The sequence below is a fragment of the Salvelinus sp. IW2-2015 genome, linkage group LG16, assembly GCF_002910315.2.
Source record: "Salvelinus sp. IW2-2015 linkage group LG16, ASM291031v2, whole genome shotgun sequence".
Lineage (NCBI taxonomy): Eukaryota > Metazoa > Chordata > Actinopteri > Salmoniformes > Salmonidae > Salvelinus > Salvelinus sp. IW2-2015.
The window spans coordinates 9,216,922-9,243,935 of record NC_036856.1 but is presented as its reverse complement, the minus strand read 5'-3'; the positions used below and the strand labels follow the sequence as shown (position 1 = coordinate 9,243,935).

The following is a 27,014-nucleotide window of genomic DNA, read 5'->3' as shown; positions in this document are numbered from 1 at the left end:
CTGCCGTCCCTCAGTCCGGAGCTGCCGTCCCTCAGTCCGGAGCTGCCGTCCCTCAGTCCGGAGCTGCCTTCCAGTCATGAGCTGCCCCTCTTTATTATTTTAGTTAGGTCAGGGTGTGACATGGGGAATGTATGTGTTTTTGTATTGTCTAGGGTGGTTGTATGGTTTAGGGGGTTAAGTAGAGTAGATGGGTTTGTGTTTAGTGTAGGTGTCTAGCTGTGTCTATGGTTGCCTGAATGGTTCTCAATCAGAGACAGATGTCATTAATTGTCTCTGATTGGGAGCCATATTTAAGACAGCCATAGGCATTAGGTTAATGTGGGTAATTGTCTATGTTGTACGTTTGTAGCTTGRGTGTGCACTTACGTCTATAGCTTCACTTTTGTTTCAGTTTGTTAAAGTGTTCGTTGCGTGTTTTTCCCTTCTCAAATAAAAGAGAATGTATTTTGCACACGCTGCGCCTTGGTCCACTCTCTCTCAGCAAGACGATCGTGACAATAATGAATAGGGTGGGTTGAGAGTATTAAATATAAAAGCACTAAACCTCTCTATAAGCTTAATTTATTCAAAAGTTTTACTTGATCCCTAAATGGTTCTCAAGTAGATTACTAAGAAAAGCTCATCCATTGTTTAAAAATTGCCTTTTTGCCTTTGTTCAGATTGCCATGTCTCATTTTTGATTAATTGAAAATGATACTTTTTTCAAAGTATCTCTCTTTTTCAAATAAGCATTGCAGAGCTGGCTACAATTTCAATTTCATCCCCCTGAAAAGATAGAACAAATATTACAACAAATGGCTGAACACAAATGGGCTGGTTGATAAAATACCTGTATTTATGGGAAAGATGTTTGAAAAGGGTATTTTGTTCTTAAATTATATTGTAAATTGGAATGATTGAGTTATGTCTTTCATGGAGTTATCAGAATTGTATGGGAAGGTCTGCTTAATTCAAGAGTACAACCAATTGATTACAGCATTACCTGAAAAATGGAGGCAGGAGGAGGTAGGGAACTGGTCTGTCTGCCCGATATAAAGGATCAAAACAGCAGATAAACAGATAAAAATAGCATAAATAGGAAAGTATATCAGTTTCATTGAGGACCAGGATGTTGACAACTGTGCCATACAGATTGCAAAATAGTTGGAAAGAGATTTTTTGATGTACCGATTTCATGGTATGAGCTGATATTTAAAACGACGCAAGATTCAAGACTTCGTGCTTTTCAGTTAAAATTATTATATAGAATTCTTGCCACCAACAAAATGTTGAATATTTGGGGCATAAAATCATCGAAGCTCTGCAGATTTTGTTGTGAGGATCCAGAATCAATAGACCATATATTTTGGTATTGCTCTCAGGTAGCCTGTTTCTGGTCTCAGGTTCAGGAATGGCTGAAAATGCATAACATTGATCTAAAATTGACCCTAGAAATAGTACTGTACTGTACTGGAGAGACCGGATCAGTCAATTACTAATATACTAATACTCTTAGTAAAAGTATTTTTCTTCAACTCGCAATCTGTGGATTCTATTCGATTAGATAGATMGAAATTGTACTTTAAATATCACATCATAGTTGAAAGATATATGATGCGTAGAAATCTGAAGAGGGTTGCCAGCAGAGATAGGTGAGATGGGCTGAGGGAAGCTGAGGGTTGGGATGTGCAATTGGAGACAAGTGGGAGTGGAGTTGCCTTTATTTTTTTGAATTGTTGTTTTCTGTTTTCCTTTGTCTTTTTCTTTTTAGTTAATTTTCTTGGTTGTTGGTGCATTGGGGGGGTTCTTGGCGGGTGGGGAGTGGAATTATTATTTTTTTAAATCTTGGGGTGGTACTGTGGGAGGGGTCTCAGATGGTTGAGAGGCAGCTATTGGGGAACTGTTAGGGGGGATCTTGGAGGGTGCAGGTCCCCGTTTTTGGCCTTGTGGGAGATCTGTCGAGATATGCCCTTGAGCAGGGCATTGACCCTGGATACTTCTGTGTGTCGCTCTGAATGGGAGTCTGTTGGATGACTGGTTTGGTGTAGTTGTTGAGCGGCTTCACTGCAAGTATATTGTATGTTTTGGATTCAATAATAAAAAAATAAAAAACAGGAGTACGGGGAAAACCGCTGGTAGGCTTGACGAGACAAGGCGAACTGGCAACAGGCAAACAGAGAACACAGGTATAAATGCACCGGGGATAATGGGGAAGATGGGAGACACCTGGAGGGGGGTGGAGACAAGCACAAGACAGGTGAAACAGATCAGGGTGTGACACACATCATTGTGATTGTTCTGATTACATGGGGATAGGTGAAAAGCCTAAGTTTCATTCATATGTTAAGTGGTTGCTTTACATCAAACTAAAGACTCCACCACTCTATACTAGCTGATCCTACAGATGTAGGTTCTTCATTTGATCACTCTTTTGTTGCTAAGAATATATTTTCCTGCACAGCAACAAGTGCGAACTTGTAGTGTATGAGGTTTAAAAAGGCTTCTAAAGCATGTCATTTCCACTTTGAAATGTCAGACTTAATTTGCCTTAACGAAAAATGTATCAACCCCTAGGAAAATGCCTATTCATTAGAGTAATTTACATTTCGTGTTGCTGCAAGATTATTTTCCTGCTGTAGCAAAATGGCTCAAAATAAGATCCTACATCTGTATAGTGTTTTCAGTTTTTGGCCAGTCTCATATACCACTCTTTCCCCAGAATATACCCCAGCAAAAAAAGAAAATAGAGCTGAAACTTAGTACAAGTGTCCTATTGGATTTAATTTGGCTTGCAAACGCTTCCTTGAAGTTTAAAATCGCTAGATGGCAGTATATCACCATAACACTGAAAAGAAGTGGCTGATCAAGAGGAGAGTATGTGCTGCTGCTGTATAAGCTGCCCATTATAGTTACATTTGTTGAACATTATAGTATTGTGTCTTCATGCTACTTCTCCACTGTACAACATAACACATCTCAGTCTCATTTTTCAAATATGAACTGTAAACTGCTTTCTGTTGCCATGTCTTGCCTGTGTTTAGTGGCCTATACTACAGCATGACAAGCAGTAATGGTAACATTTCATATTACAACTCAGCTTTGACTTCTCTTAGACACCATTACTATGTCCCTTCAAGGACAGGTGACACATAACAGAGATCTACTGTGTATTGCGGTGTGGTTCCCTGTCCTTGAAGGGATGAACACAAAAAGCACTCGGCCCCAAAACAGTGTGGGACTATATTATTTTGGGGCCTCTTTCAAATGACATCGCTGCAAGGCAAGAGCTCCATGGGTGAAATGCAAACACCACCCTACCAACGCATAACTCATATCTCCAATATGAAAATAGGAATTCAATATAATAAAATCAAACATGAAAATAATACACACAGGTTAGTAGTGACTTCATTGAATTGGATCTTTATCGAGACTTCAAAAATGTCACTGTGACACAAAATGTCAACATGACAGTAAAACTTTGACTTTCTGTATTGCTCTTTTTGAAAATTCTCATGTACATTTTACTAATCAATAGAATAGAATGCTTCTGACTTCCCCCTTCTCTCCCGCTAGCTACATCACATGACCAAAAGTGTATGGTGACCTGCTTGTTAAACATCTAATTCCAAAATCATGGGCATTAATATAGACTTGGTCCCATCTTTGCTGCTATAACAGCCTCCACTATTGTGGAAAAGCTTTCCACTAGATATTTGAACATTGCTTCCACTTGCTTCCATTCAGCCACAAGAGCATTAGAGAGGTCGGACACTGATGTTGGGCGATTAGGCCTTGCTCGCAGTCAGCATTCTAATTCATCCCAAAGATGTTCGATGGGGTTGGGGTCAGGTCAGTGTCTGTTGCAGGCCAGTGAAATTCTTCCACACCGATCTTGACAAACCATTTCTATATGGACCTCACTTTATCCACGGGGGCATTGTCATACTGAAACAGGAAAGAGCCTTCCCCAAACGGTTGCCACAAAGTTGGAAGCACAGAATCGTCTAGAATGTCATTGTATGCTGTAGCATTAAGATTTCCCTTCACCATGGGAACCATGAAAAACAGTCCCAGACCATTATTCCTCCTCCACCAAACTTTAAAGTTGGCATTATGCATTCGGGAAGGTAGCGTGTGGCTGAAACAGTCGAATCCACTAATTTGAAGGGATGTCCACATACTTTTGTATAAATAGTGTACTTAGAGACTGAAAAAGGGGGAAGTGTTATACAGTACACTTTCATAAAGGTGTCCCTTCCCTATCTCAAGAAGACAGCTGGTTGCTTCATATCAAACCAATGCTTTGAAAGCAGATGACCTGTGTCTGCCTGGTCCTGAAGTGGTGTTACAAAGCCCTTAACCGATCCATTTCTAATAGTGATCAATAGTGTGGACATTCATCTTGCTTGCTGCCAGATGCACTTTGGTGACTGACAGCACTGGCTTGGCAGCTCCTCTCTTTGTGTTTGGGCCAACCTCTGTTCTCCTCATACACTCCTGTCAATCGCCTGGCCAAAAAAAGAGACAGATATATCCCATAATTATTTTGTTAAGACAAACAGTTTCAAGAACATGACAAAGTATTTGGTAATTAAAGGGGACATTCAAGCAGTGTGTATTTTATAGTGCAAAAATGCTTTGGGAGTTAATTGAAACGCTGTATGAACCAGATACCCATGAAGCCTACCAGTCTGTTGGTCGTCCATTCATTGTCATATACTGTATCTTGTTGTGACACACCATCAACTATCTTTCCAGCTACAGTACCATTCAAAAGTTGAGACACGCCTACTCATTCAAGGGTTTTTCTTAATTTTCACTATTTTCTACATTGTAGAATAATAGTAAAGACATCAAAACTATGAATTAACATTTGGAATCATGTAGTAAAAAAATAAAAAATAAAAAAGTGTTAAACAAATCAAAATACATTTTATATTTTACATTCTTCAAAGTAGTCACSCTTTGCCTTGATGATAGCTTTGCACACTCTTGGCATTCTCTCAACCAGCTTCATGAGGAAAGATTTTCCAATAGTCTTGAAGGAGTTCCCACATATGCTGAGCACTTGTTGGCTGCTTTTCCTTCACTCTGCGGTCCAACTCATCCCAAACCATTTCAATTGGGTTGAGGTCAGGTGATTGTGGAGGCCAGGTCATCTGATGCAGCACTCCATCACTCTCTTTCTTGGTCAAATAGCCCTTACACAGCCTGGAGGTGTGTTTTGGGTCATTGTCCTGTTGAAAAACAAATTATAGTCCCACTAAGTGCAAACCATATGGGAAGGCATATTGCTGCAGAATGCTGTGGTAGCTATGCTGGTTAAGTGTGCCTTGAATTCTAAATAAATCACAGTGCCACCAGCAAAGCACACCCACAACATCACACCTCCTCCTCCATGCTTCACGGTGGGAACCACACAACCCGAAGATCCTCTGTTCACCTACTCTGCTTCTCACAAAGACACGGCAGTTGGAACCAAAAATCTCACATTTGGACTCATCAGACCAAAGGACAGATTTCCACTGGTCTCATGTCCATTGCTCGTGGTTTTTGGCCAAAGCAAGTCTCTTCTTATTATTGGTGTCCTTTAGTAGTGGTTTCTTTGCAGCAATTCGACCATGAAGGCCTGATTCTCCTCTGAACATTTGATGTTGAGATGTGTCTGTTACTTGAACTCTGTGAAGCATTTATTTGGGCTGCAATCTGAGGTGCAGTTAACTCTAATTAACTTATCCTCTGCAGCAGGGGTAACTCTGGGTCTTCCTTTCCGGTAGCAGTCCTCATGAGAGCATCACATTTCAGGTAAGACCCAGATGCAGACAATGTGGAAGAAACAAAAGTTTATTACTTGTACAGGCAAAACGACAGGTCAAAGGCAGGCAGAGGTCAGTAATCCAGATAGGGTGCAAAAGGTCCAGAACGGCAGGCAGTCTCAGGGTCAGAGCAGGCAGTGTTCAATAATCCAGTGTGGTGTGGCAAGGTACAGAACGGCAGGCAGGCTCAAGGCAGGCAGAATGGTCAAATCCGGGAAAAACTAGAAAACCGGAACTAGAACAGCCAGGAGCAAGGGGCAAAACGCTGGTAGATTTCACAAAACAAAACAAACTGGCAACAGACAAACAGAGAACACAAGTATAAATACACCGGGGAATAATGGGGAAGATTGAAGACACCTGGAGGGGGGTGGAGACAAGCACAAAGACAGATGAAACAGATCAGGGTGTGACAGAAAGCCAGTTTCATCCTAGTGATTGATGTTTTTTGCGACTGCACTTGAAGAAACTTTCAAAGGTTTTCCCCATTGACTGACTGTATTAAAATGACTGTATGACATGTATTAAAGTAATGATGGACTGTCATTTTTCTTTCCTTATTTGAGCTGTTCTTGCCATAATATGGACTTGGTCTTTTACCAAATAGGGCTATCACCCCTAACTTGTCACAACACAAATGATTGGCTCAAACACATTAAGAAGGAAAGAAATTCAACAAATTAACTTTTAACAAGGCACACCTGTTAATTGAAATGAATTCCAGGTGCAACCATTTGAAGCTGGTTGAGAGAATGCCAAGAGTGTGCAAAGCTGTCAGCAAGGCAAATGGTGGCTACTTTGAAGAATCTCAAATATATTTTGATTTGTTTAACACTTTGTTGGTTACTACATGATTCCATGTGTTATTTCATAGTTTTGATGTCTTCACTAGTATTCTACAATGTAGAAAATAGTAAAAATAAAGAAAAACTCTTGAATGAGTTGGTGGGTCCAAACCTTTGACTAGTACTGTATATGCCATTGCCTCAACTTACAAGGCACATTCCTGTTTGATAAGTTGAAAATATTCCACCTGAATTCTAGAACATTTCAGGAACAATTTCTAAGAACATGCTTGAAACCTGTTTCCTTAATTTGTACCAATACCTAAATACTTCTAATTTTTGAAGGTATTTTGCGTTTCACTCAACTTACTGGAACCGTGCCAGTTCCTGAAGTGTTGTAATATACTATATACATGGGGTGTACAAAACATTAGGAACACCTCTTTCCATGAAATAGCCTGACCAGGAGAAAGCTATGCTCCCATTCACTTAGTGTAGATGAAGGGGAGGTGACAGGTTAAAGAAGGAGTATTAAACATTGAGACAATTGAGACATGGATTGTCTATGTGTGCCATTCAGAGGGTGAATGAGCAAGACAAAAGATTTGTGCCTTTGAACTGCAATGCTGCTTGGTTTTTCACTCTCCCGTGTGTAATAAGAATGGTCCACCACCCAAAGGACATCCAGCCAACTTGACACAACTGTGGGAAGCATTGGAGTCAACATGGCCAGCATCTCTGTGGAATGCTTTCGACACCTTGTAGAGTCCCTGCCCTGAGGAATTAAGGCTGTTCTGAGGGCAAAAMGGAGAGGGGGTGCAAATAAATATTAGGAAGGTGATCCTAATGTTTTGTTCACTCAGTATCCAACCAATAGCCATCTCATTTCCACATCCTCTTWATTTTCCTTACCATTTTTGGATGTTTTGGCAAAGAGGTTCATGAGGACAAAGAGTGAGGAAGTTGTGCTTTCCAGGCCCTTTTTTAAATGTTTTATTGTCACATAGGAGGGTAGCTGAAAAAGCAAAGTGAGTCATTCCTTTCTCAGACTACTGTGGAATGTTTCATCTGGAACTTGAGTGGGTATTTGATCAGAGGAATTCAATATAATGAAATCAAACATGCATGACAAAGGCATAACATTGGTGTCAGTTTTGATTGTGACAGAGGAAAATAATACATACAAACAAAAATGCATCCAACTACATCATTATCTATTACGGGTATACAGATTACATACTCAAACAGGAGCAGAGTTCAGTTTTATGTCGTAATTTGTTGATGAAGGGGGCAGACAGCACCTTTTTTCCCCTAGTCTATCTAGAACCTAAAATGGTTATTCGGCTGTCCCCATAGGAGAACCCTTTTTGACTCCAGGTAGAACTCTTTAAGGTTCCATGTAGGAGGGTTCTTTGTGGAAACAAAAAGGGTTCTCTCTGGAACCAAAAAGGGTTATCCTAAATCTTTTTTTCTAAGAGCATAGCAACTGGGTTGCCTGAGTTGTTTGGGGTGTGTCTGTGTGCCATGGATTCTCTTAGGGCCCTGCTGGAATGAGCTCAGGAAACACTGAGTCGCTGCCTCAGCCACTGCACTCAGGCTCTTGTGAAAGTGTTTAAAATAAGACATAGCTGAAGAACCAAAACAGGCTGTGTGACTGAACTCTCCACGCGAAGCTGCGTTCAAGGCCAGCTCTATGTGGAGTTGGGAGTCCTGCCAGGTTTCTCTCTGCGACTGAGAAATGGAAACAGAAACACACACACACCCTTTCAGGGAAAAACACAGCTTTTCACCAGGCACTTTAGAGTTTTTGCTTTCATTTTCCCCTCATAGTGTTCCTTGCAGCCGACGCAGTGTGTGTGGGAACAGCTCATATCTCCTGTCTCTGTCTCTCGTGATGTTGTGATTTCCTTTTTAATTACTGCCCCCCCCCCCTCCCCAACAGGGCACGAAGGGAACAGAGTGGGAGGAACGGGAGGGTGACAGAGGGGGGAGAGCCAGGGCCACACCCCTTTCCTGTCCAGCAGAGGCAGAGTTTTAGGGGAAGTCCATCTTTTAGACAGACTCAGTCAGTTATTCACTCTGAGAGGAACCTCCTGCCTCTTTACACAGACTCCTGTCCTGCGGGAGGTAACACTCTGGATCAACTTTTTCCAATCATCATCATCAGCACCACCACCACAACCTTCTTGTCCACCATGGCCAGCTCCAAGTCATCCCAGACCACCCGCAACATTGTGATCGCCTGCCTGGCCCTGTGGTCGGTAATCTCCCTCATCATCATTGTGGTGTGGGCCACCTCTCCGGACATGAAGAGTGCCAGCCAGTGCCGAGCTGAACTACAGACCCTGACGGAGAAGCACGAGGGGGCCAGGGTGGTGTACGCCAAGAACAAGGCAGCCCTGGAGGAGATGGTGGAGGAGGGCCACGCCAACCAGACCCGGCAGCTCAGGGAGACAGAGAGGCTCCTGGAGCGCCTGGGCCAGACCAACGTGTCCCTGGATGACTGTCGGCAGGAAAACGTGAGTGTTTGCATTGCCTCGCTTTGCTTTCCCTCCCCTCCTCTCCCACTCTCCTCTCTGGTTCCCGCAGGCCTGAGGTTACAACTGACTTGCTCAATCCCTCAAGCTGCAACAGTTATCATCTGCCTCTCTCCTTCTACCCTCTCCGTTGTACCTGATGCCCTTATACATTGTGTCATTTTAGATTGATCTGATTTTTAAATTGATCGGACATCCAAACCTAATCTAAACGGTCATGGCTATGATTTCATGTTTTTTTTTGTATACCATTTCCATTTGACTGTTTATAACAGTTTTAGTGAAAACACGTTAATGTATCATGCCAAATGATTACTTGTGAAAATAAATGGCAGACCGAAAAGCCACATTAGGCCTTTACATAACAACCAGAGGCACAATGGACAGACAGTATCCATTTAATGTGGACAGTTATGCAAATACTCTGCAAATGGAGCAATCAAAATATTAAAAGCAGCTAGTCCTTCCCAGGGAGTGGGTGGGAGGTCAAGATCAACCCTTCCTGGAAGAAGAGGGAAAGCAGTAATAGGGCACACCATGTCTGTGTCTGAAATGGCACCCTATTCCCTATATAGTGCCCTACTTTTGACAAGAAGTGTGTAGGGAAAGTGCTGCCATTTCAGCAGCAGTCCATGTTCTTTAAGCACAAAGGTCATAATCTTTCACCGTTGTCTTTGATGAGATCATTATTTCCACCTCTTTTCTTCGTAGATACTGTATTAGAGTACATGTGTTCATTGGTGTTGTTTCATATAAAAACGCTGGATGAAAGGAATGTTTTCAGAGGCTGTTCTCATAGCCAAATCTGGTTCTGGCACAAGCCTGCTTTCACTCAACATTTCAAATATGTGATAGGAGAGACTCCTTGGGATGACTGTGCCAATGTTCACAGAAGTTGTATTAACTAGTTCTGGAAATTCCTGAGGAGTTACTCAATGCCCACCACTGTCTTTTTTGCAGGTTATTTTGGGTGGAAACATTACAGTCCTGGAAAAAGAAATCGAGATGCATAAAGAAATCGAGGCAAACCTCACTTCAGAAATCACGCTAAACCAAGGTAGGAAAATTGATGTCACGGTGGGAGGGTATGGGATTCTTGCCTCTGGTATTGGCTACCATGAAAGGAGCACTTTCTCAGCCACGTTATTCTTAGCAGCATTTTCCCCTGTAACCATAGAAACCACCCTAGCTACGGTAAATAAATACACATGATTGGTTGGATATTGCTCCTTCAAAAATGAGTTTACATCATCTGAGGCTGTGATTACAAACGTTCGAAACGGATAACAAATTAGGATTTAAGTGCAAGTTCTAGCAGAGTGAATGTCTTCAGTAGCCATCCCATCTGTTAACCATTCTTTAAAAGCTGTCACACAGGCTACTTCGGCAGTGCCATTAAAAAGTATTCATACTCCTTGACTTATTCCACATTTTGTTGTGTTACAGCCTGAATTTAAAATGGATTAAATAGATTATCTCTCCCCCCCATCTACACACAATACCCCATAATGACAGTGAAAACATGATTTTAGAAATGTCTGCAAATGTATTAAAAATGAAATACAGAAATATCTCACTTACATAATAAGTATTCACATCCCTGAGTCAGTACATGTTAGAATCACATTTGTGAGTCTTTCTGAGTAAGTCTCTAAGAGCTTTGCACACCTGGATTGTACAATATTTGCACATTATTKTTTTTTTAATTCTTCAAGCTCTGTCAAGTTGGTTGTTGATTATTGCTAGACAGCCATTTTCAAGTCTTGCCATAGATTTTCAAGCCGATTTAAGTCATAACTGTAACTAGGCCACTCAGGAACAACAGCCGATGACAAGCATACCCATAACAGGATGCAGCCACCACTATGCTTGAAAATACAGAGAGTGGTACTCAGTAATGTGTTGTATTGGATTTGCCACAAACATAGCACTTTTTAGCAGGACAAAAAGTTAATTGCTTTGCCACATGTTTTGCAGTATTACTTTAGTGCCTTGTTGCAAACAGGATGCATGTTTTGGATTTTTTTTTCCCTGTACAGGCTTCCTTCTTTTCACTCTGTCAATTAGGTAAGTATTGTGGAGTAATTACAATGCTGTTGATCCATCCTCAGTTTCTTGTATCACAGCCATTCAACTCTGTAACTGTTTCACAGTCCCCCTTGCCCTCATGGTGAAATCCCTGTTCCTTRCTCTCCAGCAACTGAGTTAGGAAGGACGCCTGTATCTTTGTAGTGACTGGGTGTATTGATACACCATCCAAAGTGTAATTAATAACTTCACCGTGCTCAAAGGGATATTCAATGTCTGCTTTTTAATTTTTTWAAACTCGTCTACCAATAGGTTCCTTTCTTTACGAGGCATTGGAAAACCTCCCTAGTCTTTGTGGTTGAATATGTGTTTGAAATGCACTGCTCGACTGAGGGACATGACAAATAATTGTATGTGTGGMGTACAGAGACAAGGTAGTCATTTATAAATCATGTCAAACACTATTATTGCACACAGAGTGATYTGACTTGTTAAGCACATTTTTACTCCTGAACGTATTTAGGCTTGCCATAACAAAGGGGTTGAATAATTATTGACTCAAGACATTTCAGCTTTGAATTTTTAATTAGTAAAAATMTCAGAAAACATAATTCCACTTTGACATTATAGGGTAATGCGTGTAGGCCAGTGACAAAAACATCTCAATTGAATCCATTTTAAATTCAGGCTGTAACACAACAAAACTCAAGGGGTGTGAGCTAACCGCTAAATGCTGAAAACCCTACGGATAAGAAGTGTATTCCAGAGCTAAGTAAGCTGTAACCAAGGGGCTAGTAAATAAATACCGTAGCTGTGACTTTTTTTTTTCACAGTAGATTTCCTGACTTTGAACAACAGAAGGAAATTCTAAGTTCCTGAGTAAAGGCGATATGAAAATGACACATTGTGTGAAAGGGGAGATGCCTGTTCTGATAAATATCTGGCACCCCGCCTTCAACAGGGTATTAATGAGAAATACGTTTACAACATTTTAGCTGCCTAGGAGAGCCCTGTCAAACAGCATAGCTAGCATCTATTGCTGCATTCTTGCCTACATTGGAAAATTTGAAAAACACAGCTAATGTGAGTGAAACCCCTTTGCTGCCAGACAATTCCCAAAATAGTTAAGAGACGTCATGGAGTCATGTACAGTACACCACTCATACTGATAAGCAATCCTAGGGCCAGACATGACCTTATAAGTTAATAAGGCATTATGTGAACTAGGGATGTCCTATTTTTGTCTATCATTTTTGATAGACAAAAATCGAAAACTGCCTTAACTACACAAAGTATGCCTTAGTATTAAATGTCACTGTCATTGAATTTCAAAACTTATTGTTGTAAACACAGATTACATGTTTTATTTCTGTCATTCAATGTTCTGATTTCGGCCTTATTATGATTTCAGAGCACATCGAATTACTTCAGGAGAACTTGACACAGGCCTCTCACAAGTGGGCGTCCTGTGTGGCTTTGCATTCAGCTGCTGAGAGCCAGCGGATAGCAGCCGAGAGCCAGACCAAGGCCTGCGAGTCCAGCAAGCTGTATTTACAGAAGCAGCTGTAAGTATCAATCCAGTGACACTGAGCTGGTACAGATTTACACTGAGCTGGTATGAATTTACACCTTCAGATTGACTACTGTTATGAATCAGCTAAATAAGCCTGGCTGGTTTACCTTTTATGAGTGTTGATATTGTTTCTTGAACCATGGTTATATTTACAGGCAGAAGTGCAAAAGGGACAGCGGCCATGCCTCCGAGCTTTTGGATGACGGAGGTGCCGCACCCCAGACTAGCATTCTTGCCTTGGCTGTGGTCCTCTGCGTCAGTCTGCAATTGATAACATGTGAGTGTAATAGCACAGGGTGCTAACTAAGCATCATTATTCAATGCCATGGAGGCTTATKAGCAGTGGCTATGTTAGCAGTGTGGAAAATAAATCAAAGATCATAACAAGCATATAATAAATCGTAGTTTGTTTGAGTCGATATTCATAGACACTGTCTGCAACTGTCTATAATCCATATCTCAATGTGATAAAATATTTGAATTACACATGGTTTCCAGGAACATAATGCATAGCCAGTGGGGTCAGCGAAGACGATTCAAGGGGAACACTGTTCTCCAGGACAATAGGAGGGACCTGGACTTGATATTATATGGATATCACTGCTGTACATCTTTTACTGTTAGGAAACTAATTGGGGAAACGGTCAATGATCATAGTTTTTTGTTTATTTTTCAATTATATTTTAAGAATTGTTAAACAAAAATGGTAAAACTTAGTCATGGACAAAAGGGTTATACTTATTTGTTGCTTTTGAATGGTTTTCAGCTGCATTTACCACTCTCACATTTATATATGTTGGCTTATTTTATTGTTGAACCGTACCCTTACCTAGGCTATAATTGAATTGAATACTTAAGGTTTTAATGCCCATGTTTTGGGATATTTCAAGAAGGCACACTTTCGTTTAGGTTAAAGGTCTCTGTATTTATTTGTGTGTAAATGTTTGAATGTACTTTATAAGTACTGTCTGGTCGTCTCTTGTTTTGTCCTGTTTTGACTTCTCCCCGCCCCCCCTCAATTTTTTTATTCTTACCCTACTAGTTCTTTCCTACTTTTTGGTTGTAGTTTACCTTCTTCCCTATAATAAACAGTTTTATGTACATGGGATGGTGGGATGGGGAGGGTTAAGAGGTGGAGGAGTTGCGCAACGGGAGTGGGTATAAAGAAGACACTAGATAGATAATATTTTGTGCCTGGTGTACTGGTTTTTATATATTTCATATATGATTAATTTGCACCATGTTTTAAATTACAAACAAAAGTTGTCCTGGAGGGGGAATTCATAAAATAAAGTGTGTCCAATTATTTTGGAGCTGGCCATTCATTTGTCAGTTTATTTTCTATTCTCTTCTACCAATATTTTAAATGGGAAAAATAAGAACATACCGGTAGTTGTTGTTGAGAAGAACATTCATAATACAACAACGACCTGTTGAATGTAGTGGAAAGGAGAGGGGTTCACAGTGAGCTGGGAATGATAATGTGAGGAGCCAAGCCTAGGTTGGGAATTTGGCCATGACACCGGAATGAACCTACACTGGCTACATGTACTAGAGATGATCTGCGATGACTGTTCACCATGGCCAGAATAATGCATTTGGACCACCAACCCCCCAAAAAACAACAAAATTGTCAGAAAAAAAATGCAGTTTTATAATGCTATTCTACACATTTTGTCATGAGGCTGAGAGCAAATTTTGACGTTTTAAAGCAAATGTCCTGTAATTCTACACATTTTGTGTTGGGCCAGAGCCAGAAAACATGTGGGCAAAGCGACGTGTAGAACATTTGTCATTGGCTTTGATTCTCTGATTGGTTAGAGATGATCCAATCGCTGTTGACTTTGTTTTGTACAACATCCCTCATTTTGACTTCACCACAAACAACTTCAAAGATGGCAGTCTCAGACTGAAGTATGTAGCGAACATAGAGCAGCYGAAGAATTCAGTTTGAGTAGTTAGGCYAATTAATTTACACCTTCGATTGACTACTGTTATGAATTAGCTAAACACACATTTTGCCATGAGGCTGAGAGAAATATTTGCTGTTTTAAAGCAAATTTCCTGCAATTCTCCACATTTTGCRATTGCTTATGYCGTGTTCATATGCTATCACGGGGGCCCCCCAACCAAAGGGTGATGGCACCCTTTGCAGGACACTGTCCCCATCATCACTGCCCTGCCCATCACTGCGACCATATAAATTACTGGTCTAGGGCTTTGGAATGTCCTGTATCAGAGCAAGGAGTGCCCCCTACAGGCCCTCACACAAGGGCGTCTGGTAGCAGCCAGAGGCTTACTGGACAGATYCATCGACAAGTGTATGCTAATGCAGGCTTGCCTTACAGCGCACACTTTGTTGAAATAACACCTCTCTCGCTAAACATGCAGCCTGGAAATATTATATTAGCCTCARAGTCTGTGATTGTGGTGGCAATAGTTAAACTAGGTTGTGACTAGATTGGCTACAGCTACGGACGGAAGTGATGCATAAATAGCCGAAATTTAAAATGTTTAGTTGTTGCTGAGTGATTTTTTGCATTTTAACTAACCCTAACCCTTTTCCTAACCGTGACCTAATTGTCCTAACCTGCTATGCTATTTATGCTAACCTGCTGTGTAGGGTGGCACGAAGCCTAGCGGTTTAGAGCGTTGGGCCAGTAACTGAAAGGTCGCCTGAATGGACTAGGGTGAAAAATGTTCRCATGAGCAAGGCACTTAGCCCTAATTMCTCCAGTAAATCACTCTGGATAAGAATGTCTGCTAAAATGTAAACGTGTAAATTGTCCYAACCTGCTACGAAAAGTAAATTCTGTATACGCCATGTAATTGTTATCGTATAACATTTTGATTAACACACTGTACCTACGCGTAGCCTGCKCCTTCCCCAATTCAAATCTGCTTGCGTGCGCAGCGTATGACGCGGCTGGCCACGAGACGAGAGTTGAATATGGGGGGACTTTATGTTATGCATGTGGTAAAGTTTCATTCGGAGCTATCACTGACAGTAGCTAGCTAACGTTACTACTGTAGCAACTAGCTACAGGACTCTTCTAATTTCTACCAAATTGTAGCCTAGCTGGTGTGGTGACTGAATAAACTAATTATTGTCACACCTCAATCAACTGAGTGAGTAACATATACTGCAAAATCTATTTGCGTGGTATGTCAAGGGATATTCATTGTTTTTTGTTGCTCATAATGACGACTACAGTAGTTGGCTGGCCCACTGCAAATGCGAAAGTGGTTAGGATTTGTTTTGATACGAAGGAACAGTAAACCCATCAACTACAGTTACTTAAGGAACATTTAGGAAATAGTAGCAGGACTTTGTTTTTTTTGTTTGAGCTATCAAATATCAGCCATGTCTGCCAGTAATATTTTTGAAACGTCATAGCTAGACGATACTCTCACAGCCATAGTAATAAGAATGATAATATTCATTCTTAATTCTATGCTCACCACATTGAGATTGTCGCCCTGCAGATTCTGGCTAGCTAGCTAGTTACATGGAAGCCTCTGAATATCTCCTATGCAAGTGGAAAGGCCACCACTGGCCAGCTAAGGTAAGACAAAGACATTACTAGGCTAACATCCTTTGGATACGTGCACATACACAAATGACCACACATCCCTGTCAGTATCAGATGGAATTGTAAACACGTGGAATCTGTACACATGTTCRCAAAAGCTCTCTCTAGTACAGTATTTTGGAGGTAAGGGGTGCAGTATTTGGCATCCGTTTCACATGCAGCTATTGTTTCACTTGTACAAGGTTTTGAGAAGGGTGTGCAATTCCAAGAGGAAGAAGGATATGGAAGTGGAAATGTTGGGAGAAGGTCACAGGTAGGCCCCTCTTGTTATTGACAAACTCAGCACTCTTCTCTCCTCTGACATGGATACATTCATCAATAACCATTAGAGGAGTGTGTATTTTGTTTTGCAGAGTGTGGGTGCAGCAGAAGGAAACGCAAGCCCTGACCCAAGAATGCATCGAGAGCATCTCTGGACATCTGAGTAAGTCCCACAACACTTCTCTGTCAACATACAGTACCTTCATTTATTAACCTTTGCCAGTCAATTCTTCCTCCTAACCACAAGTTATCTTATGTCACATGACTAGAGGCATTGYAAGTGGCTCTGTTCGTGTACAATGAGCCTCATTTCCTTTTCAGATATGCAGAGTTTGACACCTTTATACTGTCCAACTTCATCTCCCATATCACCTACAACCCATCTGAAGCAGGGAGTCTTTCCTTGTAGCTGCCTAGGCCTTTGTGTGTTGGTGTTTCTCTAGTCAACATTCGGTTCCACTTCAATTTGTCCCGTTGAGATGATAAACATTTTGTCATTATAAACCTGGCTCACTTTCAGCAGTCAAAACATTTACATAATTTAATTCCGATACCATTTCAGATTAGGGAGTGACTTCCCATAYGTAGGCCCTTGAGTTAGTGAGTACTTGTTGAACAAAGTGTTGTACAGTTGAGTGGAATCCACATTTGCATACTCGATATGTTACTCAACTTACTGCCATATTTGGTGATACTGATGCAAAAGCAGATCTCTTGATTTTGCAAAACAATAAAGACCTMACCAGTTATAGTGAAATTATTTAATTTGTCACGCAGCCTAGTTATTTGGCATGATTGATAATCTAGTGTAAAAGGCAGATATTTTGGACATCATGGGATCAGATAAGAGTAAAGATGCTAACATAGACAGTAGACCTACATGTTCAAATGAGATTATACATGTCTACTACAATGCCTTGTTTGCTATTATGTGATCGTTGGTTACAATATGATCATGTGTGCTTGCATACAAGGTCACTTAGATCTCCCACATCACTCTTATCCCAAACTCGTGAAGACTGAACAACAATAGTATCTTTCATCCTCGCGCAGGTGATCATGCTTCCAAAAGAAGGGACCCAATAAGAGAATTGAAATACCGGAGAGCACTGCGCTTGGCATTGGATATGTTCCCCTCAGGAGAGACGAGCAGCACTCTGGTGTTAGGAGACCCCAGAACATCCGAAAAGGGAAGAGACCAACAGTTGCCATCGGCGCCTGAAGAGCAAGAAACGAGAGCAAGACGCGTCATCCGAGCAAATGTGAGGCCAAGTGATACAGAAGCAGACCAGGAAAGCACAAAACTTAGAGACAGTAGTAGATACTGAAGTGCGCTCAAACGAGGTCCTCACAAGGCCGTAAGATTAGAAGGAKGTTTTGCAATAGTCAGAGACGGCGGACCCAGCAAGCCCAGTGGTCCAGCTTGTGGAATTCTAGGAATTTGAGTGAGAATGAGGATACCAGTCCACCAAAGCAGGCCAGACAGAGTCCAACTCTCAATACATCACCAGAGAACACATCAGGCCATTCCAGTCCCAAGTTATGGGATGCCTATGGCTGTGAGACACCTAAGCAAAGGGCAGCCAAGTTCAGACTTATGTATAGGCACGCTGAGACACAGGTACTTCTGCGCTGCAAACTTGACACTAGACACAAATGTCACACAGACAATTTTAATTCACGAGAACTAGTCAGTCACCACTGCAACTGATTTAATGCTTTAACATTGCTCTCCACTACTTTTGATGCCAGTTGAGTTTATAATGCCATCATAACAACCATGTCATGCTGTTGTTTATGTCTCCACAGGAGCCTCAGTCTGAGGAAAACAACGATTGTGCCTCTCAGAAAACAAGTCCGGGTGCAGCTCAAGAGAATGTCACTGTTCACAGTAAGCCAAATAGATTCTAAGTGCATTCGGAAAGTATTCAGACCCCTTGACTTTTGGCGCCGGACTTATTTTGTTCATAATGTTGGTGCTACCGTCTCTTACTCGGTAACGGTACCCCCTGTATATAGCCTCGTTTGTTATTTTATTGTTAATTTAGTAAATATTTTCTTAACTCTATTTCTTGAAGTGCATTGTTGTTTAAGGGCTTGTAAGTAAGCATTTCACATTAAGGTCTACTCTCAGACTATGAGAAAGAAGATTCTCTGGTTTGATGAAACCAAGATTGAACTCTTTGGCCTGAATGCCAAGCATCACGTCTGGAGGAAAACTGGCACCATCCCTACGGTGAAGCATGGTGGTGGAAGCATCATGCTGTGGGGATGTATTTTCAGCGGCAGTGACTGGGAGACTAGTCAGGCTCAAAGGAAAGATGGATGGAGCAAAGTACCGAGATCCTTGATGAAAACCTGCTCCAGAGCGCTCAGGACTTCAGACTGGGACGAAGGGTCACCTTCCAACAAGACAACGACCCTAAGCACACAGCCAAGACAATGCAGGAGTGGCTTCGGGACAAATCTCAATGTGAGTGGCCCAGCCAGAGCCCAGAGTTGAACCTGATCAAACATCTCTGGAGAGACCTTAAAATAGCCTCAAACCGACGCTCCCCATCCAACCCGACAGAGCTTGAGAGGATCTGCAGCGAAGAATGAAAGAAAGTCCCCAAATACAGGAGTGCCAAGCTTCTGGCGTCATACAAAGAACTGGGTAAAGGGTCTGAATATTTATGTAAATGTGATCTGTTTTTTATATTTGTTTAATTTGTAAAAATGTCAAAACCTGTTTTTGCTTTGGCATTATGGGGTGTTGTGTGTAGATTGATGAGGGGAAAACACTATTTAATACATTTTAGAATAAGGCTGTAACGTAACAAAATGTGGAACAAATTTTATTTGTCCCATGCGCCGAATACAACAGGTGTAGGCGCATGGGACAAATAAAGTTTGTTACACATTTTGTTACGTTACAGCCTTTTTCTAAAATGTGTTCTTGGGGACCTTCAATGCTGCAATTATTTTTTGGTACCCTTTCCCAGATCTGTGCCTCGATAATCCTGTCTCAGAGCTCTACGGACAATTCCTTCGACATCATGGCTTGGTTTTTGCTCTGACATGCACTGTCAACTGTGGGACCTTATATATAGACAGGTGTGTGCCAAATCCTGTTCAATCAATTACATTTACCACAGGGGGACTCCAATCACATTGTAGAAACATCTCAAGGAGGATCAATGGAAACAGGATGCACCTGAGCTCAATTTCGAGTCATAGCAAAGGTTCTGAATACTTACGTAAATAAGTTTAAAAACATTTTTTTATACATTTGCTACAATTTCTAAAAACCTGTTTTCACTTTGTCATTATGGGGTATTGTGTGTAAATGAATGAGGGAAAAAATGTATTTGATCCATTTTAGAATAAGCCTGTAACGTAACAAAATGTGGGAAAAGTCGAGGGGTCTGAATAATTTCCGAATGTACTGTATGCCATTCAGTGTAAGCAGGAACACTTGAATATTCCATTTGAAGATTGTAGATTGTAAAAAGTTGGTACGTGTGAAATTTGTGTCACTGCATAGGTGTGGCCGATGTGTCAAGTGATTTTAGCCTTACTCCACCTTCTTCATCCCCACTGCAACCGCTCCAAGTGTCCTTCGACGAACAGAAGGACAGTAGTCTGGAGGATGAGGAGGATGATGACCTACCCAGTTTCACTTCACCGAAGAGTAAGCAAGTTTTACACTGCTCTCTAAACTGCATGTCTCACGTGAAGTCTATATGATATTGTTTCATTGGTTTACTGTGTTATGAAAGATTGGATGCTTTTCTTTTTGTGCCCCCCCCCCCCCAGAAACCCTATCCATCACAAAGGGAGCTTGTGTCTGGTGTAAATATCGACGTTGCCCCTTCTGGCCTGCTATGGTAATTTTCATTAGTCCAATTGATTTTGACTCCTACTCATTCCTAGTATGCTTTCTTCTATCATTAGTGATTTGGAATGGGACTGGACTTACACTTGCATGTATGACATGTTTGCTTCTCATTTCATCGTCAGGTCATGTATGTTTCCCGCAAAGAGAAGAAAGCCAGCGTCGTGTTCATCGACACATTTCTTTTCACACAGAAGAGGAAGGGGTGAGCATCTTCAGTAATACTAATAATGATTGTAGATATGAAAGTGTAGATGTTTTCAGACATCATTTATGCTGGGAAGCTGTTTTCATTTGCTTTTATTAGCTGTAACCAATGATCTCTATGTAAACAAGACAAATATGTATGTTTATGGCTGTAACCTGAAGGAATTTGGTCTTTACGAAAGAATGCAGGAAGGAAACATGAATCATTCGCATAGTTCTGCCCTACTGTGGCTCCAAGGGAAGTCACATATGTATTTAGTGACACGACTTTGAAGGATGAATAAACATTTTATTTTACCCTTCTTTAGTGTCAAGGTCTCCTTAAAGAATATCAAGCCCTTTGACTGTGAGGAGTCAAATGAGTTGGTGGTGAGATTTTGCTTTACTTGCACTTAAAGTATATGATAAATATTATGTCATTAATGTGCCATGGTTGACTTCCAAATATTGACATGTAGATCCAGTTTTCCATTCAACCTTTTTATGCAAGTGAAGTACATGTTAGCTAAAAATGCCCCGACAGATCTGATAGAAGCATCAAACGTTCCAAATGTCGACAAAATCAAACATGCTAGACAAGGTGATCTTTTCATGTCTGTAAATTGTATTATGCGAGAAATATTGAGATGATAACCATCATATCGAAGTAAACGTGGAGTCACGCGATGACGGGTTGTCCTTCCACTATGACTCGGGAAAGCATGCAGTTTATTAGGCTACAGACTAAATAAGTCACAGGGTGATGACAGTGCACCTTGATGACCTTGATGCTCCTTTCCAATAAATGTTGAGGATCTTATTCTGATGACATGATAATCGACGCTTGTCTGCCGTTTGACAAATACAAATAATATCGCTCTATTGTCCAAAATAATCCCGTGATGTAGGCTATACCCGCACTGTATCTGCGAGCTGTTGGCTAGGGCGCATGTGCCAAGACCAGAGTGGGTACATTCGCTATATAACGCAACATTTTTTGTGACAAAACCATCAGTAGAGTTGAAAATGTGATGGAAACCCAGTTATTTTTATGTGCACTACGTCATCACGCACTGCCTTTTATCCGCAACAAGTCAATTTGATGAAAACACATCTCTCGTGGGAAAATGCCCATATTGTTTTTCTGCAGTTTTTAGATTATTCACATGAAAATTAGTCACCAATTGGATGGAAACCTAGCTATTGAAATGACTATTTTTACTTATTACTTATTTACTTACTGTCTATATGTTACTTCAGTTGATGTATGTATGGAGAATGTGAGGTGAAATGTGGGTATCTCTCACAGGACAAAGCCAAGGAGAAATATGGTACTGCCATCCACTATTGCCTGAAGCTTATTGGGGACTATAGAATTCGCCTTGGTAAGAGAACCTTCAAACATAGGAGGTTAGGATTTGACTCTTTGTCCAATGTCTTCAGTTGGATATGCAGTACACAATGTTTTGTAGCTAGTGTTTCAATCAATTTAGGTTCTAAGCCTGCATATAATTGAATGACCTGTGAATCAAATGTTTATGCATTTGTTCCCCCAGGTTGTGGTTCATTTTCCGGTTCCCTCYTTGAGTATGTTGCTGATGACATCAGTAAGTTTTGAAATGGCCTGTGTTCAAAGTCATTTTTTGTACCTATTTCATTGCTATTTAATGCCAATTCCTAGGTGCAAGCAAGTCCGGTGCTTCCACAGACTGGCAGGAACAACTATCAAAACAAACCATGTACCAAGGAGGCGATAGTAGAATGAGGATATGGAGCAACGTTTCTTGACAGGAACCTGCGTACTTTCTGGTTGATAACAATTGGGCATTCTTCTCTATGAACCATTGTGAAAGTTTAACACTTTTGTTTAACATTGTCAGATTTTCACTGTATAATAATTATTGCCAATTCCAATGTATTACTCCTTTTTGTGCTCCTGCCCTCCAGGCATCCCTATGAGAAAGCTGTACCTTCTCGGCCCGTCTGACAGTTACCTGGCCTCGCCAAGTCAAGACATGGAGGACCAGAGAAGTTACCAGGGGACTCCGGAAGACCATGCGACCACCGAGTGCAGTGACCAGAAGCCACAGGTCTCCAAGAGACTGCTACCTGACCGTGCCAAGGCTGCACGGGACCGGGCCAACGACAAACTACTGCAGTTCATCGTCGATAAAAGAGGCGTGGAAAGGCACTTGCAGGTCAGAGAGTTAGTAAGCTGAGGGAAGAAGAGAGTAAAACATAGCTTATCCCTGGGCAATAGTTAGGCACCTTTTCTTCTCTTTTCTCCATATCATAGGCTATTATCAGCGGTCAGGTGGTGTCCAAGTGGCTGAAGGCCTTCCGCAAGGCCAGTGGTCAAGCAGTGGACCCCTACTTTGAGACGGACCAGCAGGTGGAGCAGGTTTTCACTTACCTCAGGAGCATCATGGAGGACGCCTTGCCAAGTCTGCCAGAGTTGGATCAGATCCGCTTCATCCTCGAAGTGCTCTTACCAGAGGTGACTCAATGTCTTGAGTGTTGTTGCAGACTGGTCCTAGATTTGTACATGCACAAATGGCATGACAACAATTGTGAGAGTTAGCTATTACAGTGAAGCGCATTCAAATGCGACCAGGCTAGTGTTCTTGCAGTAGTATGCAAATACAGAACTATATGTAATTCAAATGTGTTTTTGTATCCTATGCTCTCCAACTGTCCTTTCTTTTATTCCATCTCACAAGTTTGATATTTTCAGGCTGTCATTCATGGAATCTCGGAGGTCGAAAACATATCCCTGGTTCAGGCCGAAGAGAAATACTCACAAGGGCCTGGCATCAGTAATAGGTGAGAGGTTGACTCTGTATTTGTCTGTTATTTTTTGTGATTTCATGGACTGTAGCTTGTTTTTATTTTGCTGATTGTATTTCCCTTTAATCATTTCAGAGAGCGAGAGGAGTTTGACCTTATGATTGTGCAGCAGATGAAGAAAAGGCACTGCTGAAAAGATAAAGAATAAGAAGGGTTGTGTGTTCTGTTTCGGGTTTGCATTGGCTAATGCCACTAGTATTTATATTGTTCATAGGTTATGTGTTTATAGGTTACATACTCTTTTTATTTTTCAATACAATCATTTGTATACTGAACAAAAATATAAACGCAATATGCAACAATTTCAAAGATTTTACTGAGTTACAGTTCCTATAAGCAAATCAGTCAATTGAAATAAATGAATTAGGCCCTAATCTATGGATTTCACATGACTGGGAATACAGATATGTATCTGTTGGCCACAGATACCGTTTATAAAAATGGTAGGGGCGTGGATCAGTATCTAGTGTGACCACCATTTGCCTCAAGCAGCGTGACACATCTTCACATAAAGTTGATTAGGCTGTTGATTGTGGTCTGTGTAACTCCTTTTCAATGGCTGTGTGAAGTTGCTGGATATTGGCGGAAACTGGAACACGCTTACACGATCCAGCGCATCCCAAACACTCAATTTCTGGTGAGTATGCAGGCCATGGAAGAACTGGGACATTTTCCAGGAATTGTGTACAGATCCTTGCGACATGAGGCCTGTGCATTATTATGCTGAAACATGAGGTGATGGCGGCAGATGAACGGCATGACAATGGGCCTCAGGATCTTGTCACAGTGTGTCTGTGCATTCAAATTGCCATTGATGAAATGCAATTGTGTTCGTTGTCCATAGCTTATGCCTGCCCATACCATAACCCCACCACTACCATGGAACACTCTATTCACAACGTTGGCATCAGCAAACCGCTCACCTACATGACGCCATACACGTGTTCTGCGGTTGTGAGGCAGAGAAATTAACATTAAATTCTCTTATTTCAGCTCATGAAACATGGGACCAAGACTTTACATGTTGCATTTATATGTTTGTGCAGTGTACATTGGTGTAGCTATAACGGTGGTGGTTTGTTTATTTTCCATTGCTCCCCCCCCCCCCCCCCCCCCCCCAATTATTTTCTGGAGCTACAGTGAATGGAATCCACAATTGCATACTCAGTATGTTACTCAACTTCCTGCCATAATTGGTGATACAGATGCAAAAGTAGAGCTCTTGAAAAAGCAAAATTCCAATAAATGAAAGTGAAATCAGGTAATTTGTCACGCGGTCTAGTTATTTGGCATGATTGATCATCTTGTGTGATGGGCAGAGATATATGTACAAATTGAAATAGCTATAACGGTGGTGGTTTGTTTCTTCAATGTATTTTCCTTTACAATTATTTTCTTGAACTTGTTGCTATTATTCTGTGTGAGGTATGTTTGTATCACCAAAGCACAAAACGGATATCGGGATGAAAGCAATAAAATTACGTTGTTCTTTTTACACAAGTGTGTTTGCTGCATATATTCTCTGTTGCCAAGACGACCGTGATTGGGAGTCCCATATAGCGGCGCACAATTGCTGCGAGTTAGGGTTTGGTCGGTGTAGGCCGTCATTGTAAATAACAATTTGTTCTTAACTGACATGCCTAGTTAAATAAAGGTAAACGTAATAAACCTACATAACCCAGAATCCATACCTTCAATCAGGAAATGACGTGTATGCGCATGCGTTGAGTTCCTTTACTTCCAAAACAACACGCGTGCTGTACCAAGATGTCCGCGCCTATGGAAATAGTTTTGAGTGCCGATTCGGCTGGACAGCTATGGAACTGTGCCGTTTTGGAACTCCATTCGGGTACAAATCTCTTGGCCTATCGAGGTGGCAATACTTCTTCGAGGTCACTCACAGTTTTGAATGGAGAGTACATCCTCGGAGCCCAACTCGGGAAAAACTTCATCAACGTGTGGGAAATCCAGAGAAAGGTAGCTAGGTAACGTTGGCTAGCTTGCTAGGGGCGCGAGCGCTGTTTATAGCTATCTGGAGATAATGCACTGAAAGGTCTTTGGACATAGTTAGCTAACGTTACATATGGCTAGCTTGTTTGATCGTATGTCTGTCCGGTTAGCTAGTTTAGCAAGGTGGCTAAGGTTATTCATTGTGAAACGTGTTTTCTGTCGTTAGCTAGATACGGATAGAAGATGGGCCTAACTGTTACACATGGGATGAATGCACGATTTTTTTATGAAGGACACATGGAGTGTCACTTAATCAGTCATAGAGATGACCAGTAGTGTTGTTCAATTCTAGTCCTGAATCACAAGGTATACAGGCCTTTGGCTTTGTTTTAGTCCAGCACTAACACACCTCATTCATCTAATCAACAGTTTATCAGGTGCATTAGGACTGGACTGGAACATTATTCTGCACACTATGGGGGTCTCCGGGCTTGAAGAATATTGGGGCAGTGATGGTACACTCCATAGTACTATAATGATAATACAGTTGACTGTCAAAATAAAGGAAAAACTTGAGTAAATGAGGGCTACAAAGTACATTGAAAACTGGTGCTTCCACACAGGTCTTGCTCCTGACTTAATTAAGCAATTAACATCTCATCATTCTTAGGGTCATGTATAAAACATGCATAGCTGCCCATTATTATGTCTACCATGGCTAGAATAAGATATCTGTGACTTTGAAAGAGGAGTCTCAAAGAAGCATAGGGGGTTTAAAGGCTGTGTGTGTGTCAATCACCAGGTCTCAACCCAATTGAACACTTATGGAAGATTATGTAGTAGCACCCGAGACAGCATTTGAAACTGTTGTGGTGGCTCGTGGTGAATATAAGACCCAATTTAAGTTGTTTCCTTTATTTTGGCAGACACCTGTACATTCATGGTGTGGAATTATGTATAACACATAACTTTTATGTGAACTATATTGTTCCAGTGGGTGAACAAGATGTGGGGGTCATATTAAAATGCTGACATTCGTTTTATCTGTGGAATAAAGCAAACATGTTTTTGTGGCAATAGTCTCAAAGGTTGCCTGAATGAATGAATATCTATAGAATTAGATGCAAATACCGGCATTGGCTACAAAGCTAATGGAACTAAATATCCCATTCCGATGTAGGCTGACAGGCATCAAACATGTACATCTTTTTTATTTCAGGATCAGCTGCAGCAGAAAATTGTGTGCCCTGGGATTGTGACATGCCTGACTGCATCCCCCAATGGCCTGTACTTGGTGGCAGGCATTGCTGATGCCATCTACTTATGGGAGGTGAGACATATATGACCGACCGCGTCGATTCGGTCTTATGTAGCAACATTTGTGGTTTTTACATTGGATAAAAGTAGTGACTCAGCTAGAAAGTGGTATATCATACACTGCAGTTGAAGAACAATTGAAGTAATTCTGCTTTAAAGTTGATAAACTTGTAACTCCACTTTTGAGAAAATGGCCCAGGAATGTTTTGGTACACCTACTGGAGAGCTCTTTGTTGTCTACACCCATTCAGCATCATTCACA

At 41.3% G+C, this 27,014-nt stretch overlaps 3 protein-coding genes across 7 annotated transcripts in view; all 3 read left to right on the top strand.

Annotated features, from left to right (window-relative positions):
* Nucleotides 1-8,609: 8,609 nt before the first annotated feature.
* Nucleotides 8,610-14,034, top strand: si:ch211-1a19.3 (uncharacterized). The gene is made up of 5 exons (XM_024004763.2): nucleotides 8,610-9,102; nucleotides 10,081-10,177; nucleotides 12,560-12,713; nucleotides 12,877-12,998; nucleotides 13,220-14,034. Coding segments are annotated over exons 1-5 (699 nt in total). The 5' UTR covers nucleotides 8,610-8,778; the 3' UTR covers nucleotides 13,222-14,034.
* Nucleotides 14,035-15,087: 1,053 nt separating this feature from the next.
* On the top strand, nucleotides 15,088-24,745 carry LOC111976066 (PWWP domain-containing DNA repair factor 3B). 5 transcript variants are annotated; one of them, XM_024004793.2, is made up of 16 exons: nucleotides 15,105-15,850; nucleotides 16,208-16,287; nucleotides 16,497-16,567; nucleotides 16,644-16,738; nucleotides 17,629-17,837; nucleotides 18,385-18,466; nucleotides 20,102-20,248; nucleotides 20,374-20,444; nucleotides 20,578-20,657; nucleotides 20,968-21,028; nucleotides 21,948-22,023; nucleotides 22,195-22,245; nucleotides 22,586-22,836; nucleotides 22,935-23,135; nucleotides 23,373-23,461; nucleotides 23,561-24,745. In XM_024004793.2, the coding sequence occupies exons 2-16, from the start codon at nucleotides 16,231-16,233 to the stop codon at nucleotides 23,616-23,618; spliced, it is 1,599 nt and encodes a 532-aa protein (XP_023860561.1). In that variant the 5' UTR covers nucleotides 15,105-15,850; nucleotides 16,208-16,230; the 3' UTR covers nucleotides 23,619-24,745. The 5 variants fall into 5 exon arrangements, with proteins under 5 accessions (XP_023860564.1, XP_023860561.1, XP_070303604.1 ...); XM_024004796.2 differs by having other exon boundaries at nucleotides 15,088-16,287; nucleotides 20,171-20,248; XM_070447503.1 differs by having other exon boundaries at nucleotides 15,105-16,287.
* Nucleotides 24,746-25,210: 465 nt separating this feature from the next.
* Nucleotides 25,211-27,014, top strand: part of LOC111975549 (WD repeat-containing protein 18) — a 90,820-nt gene continuing 89,016 nt past the window's right edge. The window contains exons 1-2 of the mRNA XM_024003884.2: nucleotides 25,211-25,462; nucleotides 26,655-26,765. Of these exons, the coding sequence (XP_023859652.1) occupies nucleotides 25,253-25,462; nucleotides 26,655-26,765 (321 nt within the window). The 5' untranslated portion in view covers nucleotides 25,211-25,252. The remainder of the gene's footprint in view (nucleotides 25,463-26,654; nucleotides 26,766-27,014) is intronic.